This window comes from Aspergillus melleus (genome assembly GCF_016097325.1).
Source record: "Aspergillus melleus strain CBS 546.65 chromosome Unknown contig7, whole genome shotgun sequence".
NCBI classification, from domain to species: domain Eukaryota; kingdom Fungi; phylum Ascomycota; class Eurotiomycetes; order Eurotiales; family Aspergillaceae; genus Aspergillus; species Aspergillus melleus.
In genome coordinates, this window is record NW_025763376.1 from 1,320,106 (window position 1) to 1,333,849 (window position 13,744).

The 13,744-nt window shown below is 50.8% G+C and overlaps 6 protein-coding genes across 6 annotated transcripts; 2 read left to right on the forward strand and 4 right to left on the reverse strand.

Annotated features, from left to right (window-relative positions):
* Positions 1-1,616: 1,616 nt before the first annotated feature.
* LDX57_011370 (uncharacterized protein) lies at positions 1,617-2,698 on the reverse strand (the record flags this gene model as incomplete). The annotated part of the gene is made up of 2 exons (XM_046093116.1): positions 1,617-2,252; positions 2,375-2,698. The coding sequence occupies 2 exons, from the start codon at positions 2,696-2,698 to the stop codon at positions 1,617-1,619; spliced, it is 960 nt and encodes a 319-aa protein (XP_045949094.1).
* Positions 2,699-3,096: 398 nt separating this feature from the next.
* On the reverse strand, positions 3,097-4,506 carry LDX57_011371 (NAD(P)/FAD-dependent oxidoreductase). The gene has a single exon (XM_046093117.1). The coding sequence runs from the start codon at positions 4,493-4,495 to the stop codon at positions 3,275-3,277; it is 1,221 nt and encodes a 406-aa protein (XP_045949095.1). The 5' UTR covers positions 4,496-4,506; the 3' UTR covers positions 3,097-3,274.
* Positions 4,507-4,862: 356 nt separating this feature from the next.
* On the forward strand, positions 4,863-6,832 carry LDX57_011372 (uncharacterized protein; the record flags this gene model as incomplete). Its single annotated transcript, XM_046093118.1, has 3 exons — positions 4,863-5,783; positions 5,889-6,178; positions 6,238-6,832. 3 exons carry the CDS (start codon positions 4,863-4,865, stop codon positions 6,830-6,832), a joined length of 1,806 nt encoding a protein of 601 aa, XP_045949096.1.
* A 1,130-nt stretch (positions 6,833-7,962) lies between these two features.
* Positions 7,963-8,395, reverse strand: LDX57_011373 (uncharacterized protein; the record flags this gene model as incomplete). Its single annotated transcript, XM_046093119.1, has 2 exons — positions 7,963-8,017; positions 8,103-8,395. 2 exons carry the CDS (start codon positions 8,393-8,395, stop codon positions 7,963-7,965), a joined length of 348 nt encoding a protein of 115 aa, XP_045949097.1.
* Positions 8,396-9,040: 645 nt separating this feature from the next.
* LDX57_011374 (uncharacterized protein) lies at positions 9,041-10,573 on the forward strand (the record flags this gene model as incomplete). Its single annotated transcript, XM_046093120.1, has 1 exon — positions 9,041-10,573. Exon 1 carries the CDS (start codon positions 9,572-9,574, stop codon positions 10,571-10,573), a length of 1,002 nt encoding a protein of 333 aa, XP_045949098.1. The 5' UTR covers positions 9,041-9,571.
* A 130-nt stretch (positions 10,574-10,703) lies between these two features.
* SED2 (S53 family peptidase) lies at positions 10,704-12,636 on the reverse strand (the record flags this gene model as incomplete). Its single annotated transcript, XM_046093121.1, has 3 exons — positions 10,704-11,429; positions 11,490-12,457; positions 12,531-12,636. The coding sequence occupies 3 exons, from the start codon at positions 12,634-12,636 to the stop codon at positions 10,704-10,706; spliced, it is 1,800 nt and encodes a 599-aa protein (XP_045949099.1).
* Between the last annotated feature and the right edge of the window lie 1,108 nt (positions 12,637-13,744).

Sequence of the window (13,744 nt, forward strand, 5' to 3'; positions counted from 1 at the left end):
GACAAAGAAGCAACGGTGAAAAGACAACAAGGGCTCATGCCTTGAATACTACGCACTGTGAGTCCCATTCTTCCCATCTTTGCTTCCCTGTCGATGCTTGCGCGACTTTGTCAGCTCCCCGCATTTTCTGTAATGAGGACTGCCATTTTCTCTCGCTACAGACTTCGTTTTTCCTAGTCCAGAACAGGACCAAGGGTCAAGAGTATGAAAGGGAGCCACGAATCCTCTACCGCGTATAAAGAAAACAATGGATTATTGTTTTCTTGAACTTATCTGTGGTATTCAAAATTTTGTTGCGGTCTTTCATTGAGTTTCAGAACGCCTTTAGCTCTCTGTTGAAAGGCCGATCATCTCCGTATGATGGAACTCGTCCTACACTCCGACCACAAGCCTCCCCCATGCCTTCTCGTTCTAATTCTGGACATCTCGTATAGTGGGTGAAACAGGCTGCTTTTTGTTTTAGGTTTGGTCACTTCTGTCGGACTGCCGGTGTCTAGAATGAGGCAGCGGGGCAGGGAATGTCTGTCTATGTCTTGCAATCTCTCCCCGCCTCATTTTGGGCCTATGCACATTCCATGATCGTACGGAGTAACTGACGGACCTCAAAGAATTATTAGAAAAGAAAGAAGAAAAAGGAATACGGAAAGAAGAGAAAATATGTTTCAGCTAGGAATAGACAAAACATAGAGAGTTTTCCGTCATCAATTCATCACGACATCTCTCAGAAGCAGGTGTCTAACACGTCACACCTGAATCCTCAACTTTTCTTCAGCACTTCAGGCTTCATCATTCTCGCTGCGGCCCACCAAATCCTCCTTTTTGTACCTCTGTAGCATAGCAGACGGCGCAGGCCTTTGATCCAAGCCTCTCTATTCGGCGGTCGGCGTCCTCTACCACAACTACGAGAAAGGTCGTTTTTTCTGGCGGTGTAGGGCATTGATAAGACGTCTTAGATATACGACACGTTAGGCCAGGGCGCTGCGGAAATGTAGCTCTACCTACAATTATGGATATCATAGGTCGCTGAGCTTTAGGATCATCATGATGATATCATCATGTCATCGATTTCTGCGACTCTGAGAGGGTGAGGCAGTACGGTCTTACGATGGCAGGCGTCCCTCTCGTACAGACAACTGAGTTCAGAAACCAATGTAACACCCTCACCGAATAGGAAAAACATTCTGGAAAGAAATAGATAGAAGAGAGAAGTAAGATTTTGAAAACGAAATTTAATACAGAAACCGGGATGTGGAAAGAAAAAGCGCCCTCTCCAGCAACTGAGCCTCTGCACCATCGGGAGGGAGTTATTAACGTAATTGGTCTTAGGACACCTATCTGCTTCGGCTTACACGCTTCCTGTGATCCGGTTGGTGCCTTTAAGCTTTCTTCTGGCTCTGCTAAGTAGAAGTAGGAAGGACGGTAGGAAGAGCATCCGAATTGGTTTGGCAAAGTCTTCCACTATAGGCTTAAGAACACGTCTCATCACAGCATTCCTTTTGTCAATTTGTATGTTCCTAAGTCATTGTTGTCATGCCTCAGTAGATGCGATCGAGATTTGTAAATTAAATCCTTGCTAATGATGAATGATGCAGCATTGTGCATCGGCCCTCTATCTCTCATCTGAAGGTCAGTCTCCTCGAAATGTTCCTCACAAAGAACTTGTCCCCGTGGAAATCATCAGCGTTGTTGCTCTCGTTCAACACCCCAAAGTCGAATCCATCAGTGCAAAATACTTTGAAGGCCCAAAACCACAGCTCTGAACTTTCTAATTCCATTTCCTGAAGAGAATATCCTTGCGCTATCGTGGCGTCCTCCAGATAATCCCATATGCTCCAATTTCGACCTCGACCTTTGGCCAATATTGAAGGCTGTAGCTGAAGCGCTTTCATTAAAGTCCCGAATTCCTTGTTCATCTGATTGATCCGGTGTTGCCGATCATCGAGCATGGCCTTCACCTCTGCTGCGGTATTTCGGCGCCACGGGAGACGGTGCTGCCCAAGACTGACCCGACCAAAACAGTATTTGGAAACATGAACCAACCACGTCTCGCCATCTCGAAACCAGCGCTCACAATCCAGATGTGGACATATCAGTGCTCCGTTCTCGAGGAAGTGCTTCTCCGTTTCCCACATCAGCCAATGTAGTTCTATCTGTTCCCTACTGATAAGCCATGAGATCTGCCACGAGGATATCAAGTCCGCTAGAACCCCGTGTGCCACTTGCTGGGAGGGGGCATAACTCGCGTACGGGTCCTAGGTTTCTGTACGAGATGCCATGGTCCTGCTCCACATTCGGTTTGCATTTGATAAAGAGCGAAATGGTTCGATTTGCCATGCGCTATGAGAGGGGTAATATTCGTCGGGGCGCATCCTACAACCATTCTCATTGCGGCGGAGTGATGAGGAGTATTCCAGTCTGTATCGAACAGAAGGTCGCTAAGATCTCTGCAGGTCAGGACAACGCTCTTCACTGAAGGAAACAGTTCTTCGATCCTTTCCCAGAATTCCTTTCCATTGTAAGGTGTCCATATCGCCTCCGAGATTTTTACGTCGATCTCCACTTGCGTAACGCGAGAGGCAAACAGAGGACAGTAAAAGAGCGGCTTCATTTTGCCGTCCCACACAGAGTCCATCGGCTCGATCTGATACCAGACGTTTGGCATAGAGTCCCAGAACAGTTTCGAGCATTCTTGGCGCATGTGGGAAGATGTGTGCATCAAGTGAAAAATTGTTGGCGGGTCGCAATATTGGAAGACCATCAGTTGGATCTCTACCGGCAAAGACAGGAAGCCATCGAAGGGCAAGTCCGACGATACGAGGTCAGGCTGAGGTGAGACAAAGTAACAGAAGGGAACAATTTCTCTCCCGTAAGAGTCAATGCATAGATTCAGATTCCAGGCCATCTTGACTACTGGAATTGATTGCTGAGCGGCTGTAGAATGATAGACGGTTGTAAATGTGACTTGACGCCGAATGGAACTGTCACCAGGCAACGCAGGTAACCCGGTGGTACCTGCCTGTTTAGGCCCACATTAACATCGAGGCCCACGTGGTCTAGGGAATAACCATTTCGCTTCTGTATTAAATTTCATTACTCAAGCACTGAACAGCAGGTATGATATTTGTCTTCAACTAGAACTAATCACTGACAATACACATTCAAACAAAGACTGATCTTTACCGATGAATTAGGAAATTATAGCAACGCTTATCGCCATCTACCAACCTCATTACACCCTTGCCAGTTACTGTCGGGCCCCAGGCCTTTTTTGAATTCATCCCACAACTTGAATCAACTGCTCAAGTAGCTGATCAGAATCAGGGCCAATAGGGTCCGCCGCAGCCATAGCCTCTTCGACATTCTGCGGAGGGTAGATCAGCTGCTGGTTGATAAGGGTCTTCACTCCCTTCGCCACGTCACCCTGGAGCTTCAACTCCTTTTCCCAGCCCTGAGCAATCACCGCACCGGACCCACCCAGATCAAGACAACAAATATATGCCGCTTGTGAGTACGGCATCATGGGTTCACCAAGCAGGTCTGCAGCCGCGTTGTGACCAGCAAACCGGCCCAGAACGAGGGCGTGCTGGCAGGACATCAACGCATGGTGACCGTTGGTGTCTGCGACAGCACAAGCCGCGTCACCCGTAGCAAAGACGTGGGGGTCAGTCAGAACTCGCAGGTTCTGATTCACGTGTAGGCGAGAAAGTCCATCTTTTGCTCCCGAGATTTGCTGTGTTAACGGACTTGCCCTCACTCCGGCAGTCCATATAGGCGTTTTTGTCTCGATGCGCTCGCCCGAGGCAAGCAATATTCCCTCACTATCAATGGATGTAACTGCCGATCCCAGTTTAACATCCACCTTAAGATCTTGAAGGGCCTTCTTGATGATGGCTCGAGAGCTGGGAGCAAACCCTGAGGCAATTTCGGTCCCATTTTCAACAAGAACAATATGAGCGTTAGGAAAGCGCTTAGGTAGCTCAGTCGCTATCTCAATGCCAGTAAAGCCCCCTCCGCAAACGACGATCGTGTCACGGCCTGGGCTTGCAGCAAGAGAGGCCAAACTGTGGAGATGGGATTCGAGTTTGGTTGCCGAATCGAGAGCATCAATGTCGAAGGTATGTTCCTGTACACCAGCAACCTTACTGGGGCGCGAAACAGTACTTCCGGCAGCTAAAATCAACCTATCGTACTTGATCGTGGACGCTGGGCCAGACACATGTCGTACATTGACGGTTTGCTCCTCGGTATGGATGCTCTCGACAGTGCCCCTGATGAAGTTGATACCGGCATCGTTGAAAAGGGCACCAAGAGGATGCGTCATGCCGGAAGCATTTGCCTCGTAAAGCCGTGGGCGAAGGACCAGGGTTGGCTCCGGAGCAACGACAACGACTTCGATATCGTCTTCTTTGCCTTGAAGCCCAATGAGACGTTTGGCGGAGAGAGCGCTCCACACGCCGGCGAAGCCTGCCCCTGCGATGACGATTCTGGTTTGCATTTTGATGTGGATAGAACCGGATGAATTTTGAGATGTTGCAGAGTGATAAACAAAGTAGATAATGAGTAAGGATGTTATTACGGGTCGGAGCATCTGGGATTTTGGTCTGTTTTTATATTCGCTTCTCATTCTTTCCATCCTTTTGGCATTCCCGGGCAGTCCATCAACGAGTCCCCGAGTTCGCAATTGCCACGTCCAGCTCTCTTCGCCACAACCCATGGAACCGCACAATGTGGAATCCATTGATGTGGGGCGCTACACGAGTGCGTGGAAAGCGTGGGCTTAGGGTATTCACGAAATCGAATACCCGCTCTTTTTCCATCGTCTTACCTCGCCCTACATCCGATAGACCCTCACAGTTGTCTCGATGGCTCCCGCTCATCCAACGGCGTCCGAACGACGCAAAGCCACCCGTTCTTCATTAGCCTGTTTGCCCTGCCGCTCTCGTCATATCAAATGCGACGGTGAACAGCCAAAGTGTAGGCGGTGCATCCAAGCTGAACAGCAATGTGCTTACACTCAGTCGCGCCGGGGTGGTCAAACGCGACAGGCTCTTGCCGAAAGACGCCGACGCCTCGCTGCAGCATCATCAGCGGATAATGGCCATTCTTCCCTTCCGAAAAGCCCAAGAATCCCGGATGTCACTCAACAACCCCACCAAGTTGACTTTTTTGGTGGCGTTGACGTTGCTGACACGCCGTCGAGCTCGGCAGCTCCAGTATTATCAAATACGGGTACCCTCGATGTAGATGATGACACCCTCATCGACGCGTACTATGAAAATTTCCACAAGTTTCACCCCGTGGTGTTACCTCGCAGGCACCTAGCCAGGCTCTACGAGGACACAAGCAAGCCGATCAATCTAAGACCTCTGGTTGCCGTGATGCGCTGCATTGGCCATCTCTATCGCTCCAGAGAATGGTCTGATTCGCTAAAGGACTTGGTCGAAGCATCCTTCGTCGAAACCTCGCCAACGGACCCCATCATGGTTCAGTGTCGACTTTTATATTCTACTGCTCTCTTCTGGTACGACTACAAGACTGAGTCGAAACGGGAAATGGACCATGCCGTCAACACCGCTCTGGGACTTCGGATGTTTCGTCGCGAATTCGCAACTGAGCATGGATACGGGGATCCGGTAATGATCGAATCATGGAGACGGACCTGGTGGTCGCTTTACGTGGTAGACTGCTACTATGCCGGCACGCTAGGAACGATAGATTTCAAAGTTATCAATGTCGATGCCAATGTTGACCTACCCTGTCAGGAAACAGAGTATGAATCAGGTGTGAGTATCTCTTACGCTTTCGCTATTTCTTGCCCATAATTTTTAACCAATTTTGCTCGTTGCCATTAACACATGTTCTTCTGTGACCACTAATACATTCTACAGCAGATTCCGCAACCGCGGACACTTGAAGAATTTGACTCTCGCGAGTTCGACATCAGCGACACGCCGTTTTCATCATTCGCGTATCTGATCGGGGCGGTTAGATCCGCGGCAGCTGCATTATCGGCCGTGCCTCGATGCTCCGGAAAGAGGGCTTCTTTGGACATCATCCAAGCTGCAGATGCCACTGTCGACGGGTGGCTGCTTTTGCTACCAAAGGAACATAAACAGGTCCTGGCGAAAACAGGAGAGATTGACGAGCTCATATTCCAAGCTCATCTGCTAATTCACGTGTAAGACCCAGATTACTCACTGTTTTCAACGTCATCAAAAGCTTTACTGACTTACCCAGATCAATTGTCGGGATGCACCGACCCTTATCCGATCTTCGCTTCAACCCCGTAGAGCACGTCTCCAGCTGCGCAGGGGACCTTCCTGCGGAGACTCCGACGCCCGAGCTCGTCAACGTGCACACAGCACGAGTACTGCGCTCGGTGGAATCACAAATCCGCCTCTTGGCCCTACCAATCCGGGCCTTCAACCACACTCCGTTTCTTACCTGCATGATCAGCGAAGGCACCCTTGCGCTTCTATCCGCGTGCAACTTTCTCTTCAAGGGAAAAGAGCTGGCCATCGCAAGAGACCAGATTCGCATGATCATCGGATGTCTCAAGGCACTGGCGGAGATATGGCCCCGAACACGGAGGAACGTGCATGAAATCCAGCTGATCGCCCGCTATGTACTTGGACTGGAAGGCAAGAAGCCTCCTCCCCCGGAGCCAATCCGGTCGAGTGAATCGGATGATAGTGTACAGGGTCTTGGGTCGGAAGTCATGACGTTCGACGACGATGGCTTACCGCCTGTAGATACTCTAGAAGGGATCGATCTATGGCAGAGTCTTGGTGATCTAGATGCTGGGCTTTCTTGGTGGGCTGATGGACAATAGCCCCCCGGCCCGTGTGAGAACGGCCGCCAAAAGACACGCCGGTGATATGTTTGTCCGCTCCGTCAGGCATCAACAGTGGCTCAGTTAAGCCGGTCACTCGGTACCTGGCAGTACCCTTATGCCTCAGGCATAAACCATCAACTTAAGCCATTGTTCATAAGGCAGCGTCAAGAGAAGGTTCACTTGCAGACGGAATTGGTTTCCGGATAATATGCTTCGCTGTTTATAGGCGCGTTCAACTGCTAAACCTAATTTCGAAAACTGGAAGCGACTATCATCATTTCAAACGTCGTACGGATGTATACTGTGTCAGGGATATAGAATCGTGCTTAAACTTCCCAGCCAATGCGAAAGCACAACACTGTGTTGTGTCATATTTCACACGAGAATATCTTTAGAGGAGAAAAAAGAAACCCTCAGAAGTTTAGATACTTGAGCAACTTAAAAATCTCATAATTCTTTATGTCAGCTCCAATGACCGTCATTACTATGCCTCGCCAACCGTGAAAAATGACCATAAGTCTCAACCCTGGATGTTACAAAGCAAGACGACAGCTCCATAAGCTAGCCAAGAAAGTAAGATATTAAACGAACATGTTGTAGGATACATAAGATACAGAAAACACCTTCGCCCTGAACCAATTGGAAGCATCTGCTGGCAAACTAGCATATATCTAGTTTAATATACTTATCCTGATAGGGCACTTGGATTAGACAATTGAGAGATTGAAAGTTACTACCTGTGGAGAGCGGCATTAGGCACCGTGTCAATTAGATCAGTGGCAGCGACAAGATTCTCGTATTTGCTGGAGCTTTTGACAAGTAAATAACCTTGCTAAATAGGAGCCTTTCTAGCGGCGTTGCACAACTCACTCTCATCGCGCACACTTAAATTAATAGTCTTGTTACATTAACAACTGATATAGCCAAATTAGATGCATAGTTAGCATGGGAACAGTCCGATGTCCACTGTTGACTAAAGGGGTTCCCATTGAAAGCGCATTTTTATCTGGCCCCACTCATGGACCACATGTTGGAATCTTTCGAAGTTGCTTGAATCCCTCCGATCGTCGATAGCTCACACGATACATACAACTCCCTCAACCATACCCACACGAACGAAGGTTGAACTAAAAGTCCTCCATCCGAAACACACTATACGACGGCTCCTCATACGGATGAGCCCTTGATAGAAGCAACGAACAGCCATTAGCCACCAACCATCCCAAAAATCACAAGAAACACCCAACCAAGAGGGGAAAACGCCTACTTCTTCAACGCATCAACCGCCTTCCTCGCGATATCCTCACCCACACAGATCGTCTCCACCCGCACCTCGGGCGTCTCTTCCAGTTGCCCGACCTTACCCAGATGAGGGTTTGCTGCGTCCCCCGGGCGAAACTGACCGGTTCCCGTTGTTGTCCAGCAACACTCCGTGTAGTCGCCGGGACCGGGGTATTTGCCTGCGCCGGCGGCGAAGATGGCTGCTTTGCAGGCGGCGACGGCGGAGGGAGGGGCGTTGAAGATGAGGCGGTATTTGAGGGGGTTGGGGATGGTGTTCATTTTGGTGGGGCTATGTTTTGGGGTTGAGATGGTGGGTTAGAGGATGGTGGGATGGGAGATGGATGTTTCGAGGTGGATGATGGTTTGAGAAAGAGGGGGTCTTGGGAGAGATAAACTACCCTCGATTACTCCGCATTGGGTTTGACGGTCTAACGAACAGTGGAGGGCTAGAGTTGAATATCCTTGTTGTTGTGGCATGGTTAGATATGTATCTTGCCAATAGAAACTGACAATCTAGGGTAGCTGCTGTAGATACCCACTCTGTGGATATTTAGCGCTTGAGTGACCATTATAATTGGCCTTTGTTGTCTTGTCAAATTCCACTCTGTATTTGGGCCAAGATAAGAGCTATATGGCATTTGAACACGGCCATGGTCAAATGAAGAGAACATTGTTGAAAAGAGTTACTTGTCAAGCTCCGGTTTGTTTACCACGAAAGAGTGCTGGGCCTGTTGAAATATAATCTCTGGCCATCAGAACACACATTTACCCCACTGGTCAGAAAAGGCCATTAGTAACGAAGGCAGAAATGCACAAGCTTTATATTAGTCAGGAACGAGCCAGGCTTTCACAAACGCCTTCCGAATTCTTATACCAAGGAATGGCAAGCGAAAATACAACGAGTATAGCGGGTTCAATGGACAGGACGATGCCATTCCTGAGTATGCACGTCCTTGTAGCAACATACAACCCTGGATTGGCCATCATCAATTTTCCACAGCCAAGACGAATATCATATCCTTTGTTCATGCCAGCCAAAGTATGAATAGTAACCGGCCCCGCCCCCACAATGGACCTCGTACCTGACAGACACGAGCCAATCTTTAAGCAGTCAAAGTCTAATCCCCAGATTGATCAGCCATCAGCTCTTCCTATCGGGGCTAGTCGACGGCCCGTATACGAGCCGGCCCCAAACATAGTATCCCTTATAGGAAGCAACTCGCGTGCCATGCAGATCTGAAAGTAGAAGTGCAGAAGTATAAAGATGGAAATGCGAGGGCGAAATGTAGAATACGAACTTGGCATCTGTATGTACGCCCCTTTGCACTTAATCAAGCCATTGTAATGCAATACTTGTTCACTCTATATAAACCCCGTCACCATTTTCTCAATCCCCCCTCTCATCAATTCATCCTTGAAACATAACTACCTACGACTCACGTTCACACCCACCAAATGCACTTCTCAACACTCACCAACCTAATCCTCCCCCTAACTCCCCTCCTCTTCCTCCCCCAAACACACGCCTCCCACCTCGCCATCGCCGACCAAAAATCCCAAACCATCCGTGTCTTCCCCCGCTCCGCACCCAGCTGGACCCAATCGACCATCCACTGGGAATTCGACCCCTCAGGAGCCAACAGCCTCTTCACCAGCACCAACCCCTGGCACGACGTATCCGACGTGCGGATCCGCAAAACCGCAAAACACGGATGGGTCGCACTGGTCGCCGCGTCGCGCGGAATGGTCGGCATCGTGGATATCCAGAAAGGACGGCCCCGGACGGGGGTGCAGGATGTGCTGTGGTCGGCGTACACGGGGGGAAATCCGCATGCGATCGAGCGGATTCCGTACGTGGGGGGACTCGTGGTGGCGAGTTCGCAGAGTCATGCACTTACGTTGTATGCGCCTGTTGGGGACGGGGGTGTTAGTGATTATGCGAGGGTGAGGAAGGTGGCGACGTATGAGGTGGAGGGTGCGCATGGAGTGTTGTGGGATCCGAATGGGGGTGAGGATCCCCGGGATGGGTTTCTGTGGGCGATTGGGAAAGGGTATCTGTATAAGTATAGGGTGGTGGGGAAGGGGGAGGATTTGAGGTTGGAAAGGCTGGCTGGGAAGGAAGGGAAGATTGAGTTGCCTGGGACTGGGGCGCGGAATGGTCATGATTTGTCGGCGAGCTATGCGCATGAGGAGCTCTTGTTGTTGACGCATACGAGCGCGGCGTATAGTTATAACAAGACGAGTGGGGAGTTTGAGATGCTGATGAACATGACGAAGCTGAAGTCGTTGGTGCAGGATGAGTCGGGGGAGTATGTGTGGGTGCGCGGTGCGAAGAATGAGATGGGACAGTATGTGTCGTTCAGTGAGGAGGGGGATCCGGAGGTGGAAGAGGATAAGAGGGGATGGGGGGATGCGGAATTTTACAAAGCGAGGATCTATGATCCTGCATACTATTGATAAGTTGGCTGCAGCAATGGTGGGATATAGGACAGATAAGGAGCTTGGAATATTCGTTATGTATTCATGCTATTCATCTAGTTAAGTATGTATTGGCAATAATATGAATTTTCAATCTAAATTGACCCCTTCAGTGGGCCAGAGCAACCTCCAGCAACTTGGTGAAGTCGGGGGTTCCCAGTCCAGTAACGGGATCCCAGCCGGCGGTGGCATTCCAGCTGGCGAAGGGCACGACTGGGCTGCCATTAGGAGTACCGCCGAAGCGGTTGCGGCCGTCACAGCCGGTGCTGCCGCCGTGGACAATGTCGTTGAGGCTGTCCTTGGCCTTGCTGTATAGCCAAGGGTTGAGGAAGCCGAGAACGGGCTTGTCGTGACGCAGACGGGCATCGTTCAGAAGACCGATGACAGCACCGAAGGCGGGAGAAGAGCAGGAGGTACCGCTGACGGTGCCCAGGGCGCCCTTGTCATAGATAGCAAAGTTCTGGCCCTGGAAGGCGACATCAGGGAAGGCACGACCTTGCTTGTTGTACAGACCCTTGAACTTGTCGCCAATGGTGCCCAAGTAGCTGTCGACGGCCTCTCCTTGCCACTCAGGACGAGGCCAGTAGTCGGAGAAACCGCCCGACGAGAAGAAGACGGCACGCTCGGGGTTGGTCTTGGTGGTGGCACCGACGGCGGTGACCCAAGGGCAGGAGGCCGGGAATTGAGGCGGGAAGTGGGTCGAGTTCTTGCCGTCGTTGGTCTGGCAAGAAGCGCCGACTCCCGAGTCGCCGGACGAGAACAGCACGGACACGCCACGGCTGCCGAGCTGTGCATACAGGTTGCACACGGTGCGAGCATACTTCTCGGGAATGGTCTAAATTGAAACGATTAGCTCTGCATTACGCAAGAATGCGAAAGGCTGTGGACAACTCACCTGCTCGTCTTCACCGTAGGAGGTGGAAAGAACCTGAGGCAGCTCGTCCTTGTCTAGCTTCAGAATGCCCTGCAAGAACTCCAGGTACGGCTCGTTGCTGTTGTCGTTGGGATCGGGCGAGCTCAGGTCGGGAATGAGCGGTCCACGACCACCAGTGCTATACTCGGTGACGGGCAGCGGGGCACCCAGACCCACGATGTACTGCAAGTCCAAGTTGGCCTCGCCACTGTCGCTAGCGGCATTCTGGTCATTCAGGCCACCGTTGAACAGAACAACGCTGAAGTTCTCGCCATTGGCCCAAGGAGCGAGACGATCCTCGAACTTTTCCAAATCCGCATAACGCGCATATTCCTCCAGGTAACTGGCGAAACCGACCTTGCTACCGGACTTGGCATCGGCCTCGTAGTCGATGTTGTACAGATCCCGCAAGCATTCGGGGGTGATGACAGAATCGCAGTGCGAGGAGTTCTGCGAGACCTTAGACAGCCAGTTCTCGTCGATGTGCTTGGGCTTGGAGCGCAGCGTCGCGCGGTCGGGCTGGATCTGGCCGAAGCGGGTCGTCGGCTGAATGACGTTGACGTGGCCCGCGACCGAGTCGGGAATCGAGTACTGGAGGGTTCGCAGACGCTTGATATCCTTCTCCTTGTTGTTGTACCAGAGGAATTTGGTCTCCAGCAGGGCATTGGCCTTTTCCACGGTGGTTTGGAAGTTGATCCAATCGGCGTCCTGCTCGTAGTCGGTGATGCCGGCAGATTCCAACCACTCCTGGACGGAGCTGACGGATTCACCTCGCGGCAAAAGCATGCGCTTCATATCTTCATGGGTCTCGAAATGCTTTCCATAGTCGGCATGATCGGGTGTCGACATATCAAGGACAGCTTTCTCGAAGGCATCGGCGTCGCCCTGTTGCAAAGCGATCTTCAGGCGGATGGCCTGGTCACCGCTAGGAGTGCCAGAGTAAACCCAGCCTTAGGATGTGTCAGCATTCTCCGACAAATAGGGGATATTGAATTTTTCATTTCAAGCGGAAGTGGCTCATACCATTGGGGACAGAAGAAAGCTTCTCGAACACTTCGGCAGCCACAGAGGAAGAAAGCAAAGTGAGAGCCGCAAGCGACAGAGCTCCGCGACGGATGAAGGACCGCATGATGAAAATGGTCCGCCCAGGGGAGAGAAGAAGGGACGGTGAGAGAGGGATGGGCGAGAGAAGCGATCAAAAGGTGCAGGGAGAAGAAGGGGGAGGGTTTTTAATAGTAACGATCCCCAGCCATCGCGTGATCTGGATGGAGACACTGCACTCAGTCACTGCACAGGAACTAGCTCAACTTAGCGGAAACTGCCAGACAGTGATGTGCATACTTTTACTTGATCCATTCACAGACCGGAGAACCGACGGGTTCCTGCCGATCGAGGCGAGCATGATTGGATCTGTTCTAGGGAATCCCATTCGACGTCACATTGAATTTGAGGGGGCTTATCATGGTGGATCGTCAGGAGAGACTCCACTTGCAATAATGGCCCAACCGGGAATATTTAGTCGGACTAGGGCAGTTGCTCAGCATTCGGGCGTGTGGTGTCATTTGGACAGGTAGCCTTGAGACCAAGAGATATTCAGCATGTGTGCGTACTGCGTAGTCTGTCTCCTGAAACCTTTGCAAGACACACTGTCTGTCAGGATGGCATTTGTTTATTATTTGCCTTCATTCGGACGCCAAGGCCGATCCCCATTCCAGGGACACGTCACGTGCTGATTGGCTGCCTTGATGCCAGGGGTCCATCCGCTTGTTTATTTACTTTCTCTTCAATCATGGCACAGGCACAGAATAGTGCAATGTAACCCTCCTCCGTCACCGCTCGATACTAACACAATCTCTCCCCATCTGCCCCGCGCTCATTCGCCCAACCCCGGATGGTCGCGCAGTCCGCCCGGCCACCGATAAGCCTAAGGCCAGTCCAAGACTAAGCTTGTTCTATACAAGCATGTCTTAACCGAGGCTTCACCCTGCGCCAAGGTCTTATCATTAATCTATTTCCATTTCAATTGTCAATGGTTGGATGATTGTGGCGTTTCTATCGTCCGGAATCCGGTTCCTGTTAGGTAATGGACATCGTACCCCTCAATTATGACTTACGAGTTTATTCGATATTGAATTAAGGATCCGCATCTTTATTGAAGAAGGTGTCGATACAGCCCTTGCACAACTGTAACTTGGTGACTCGACTAGATCCCCTGTACGACGACGCAGGGGTTGCGA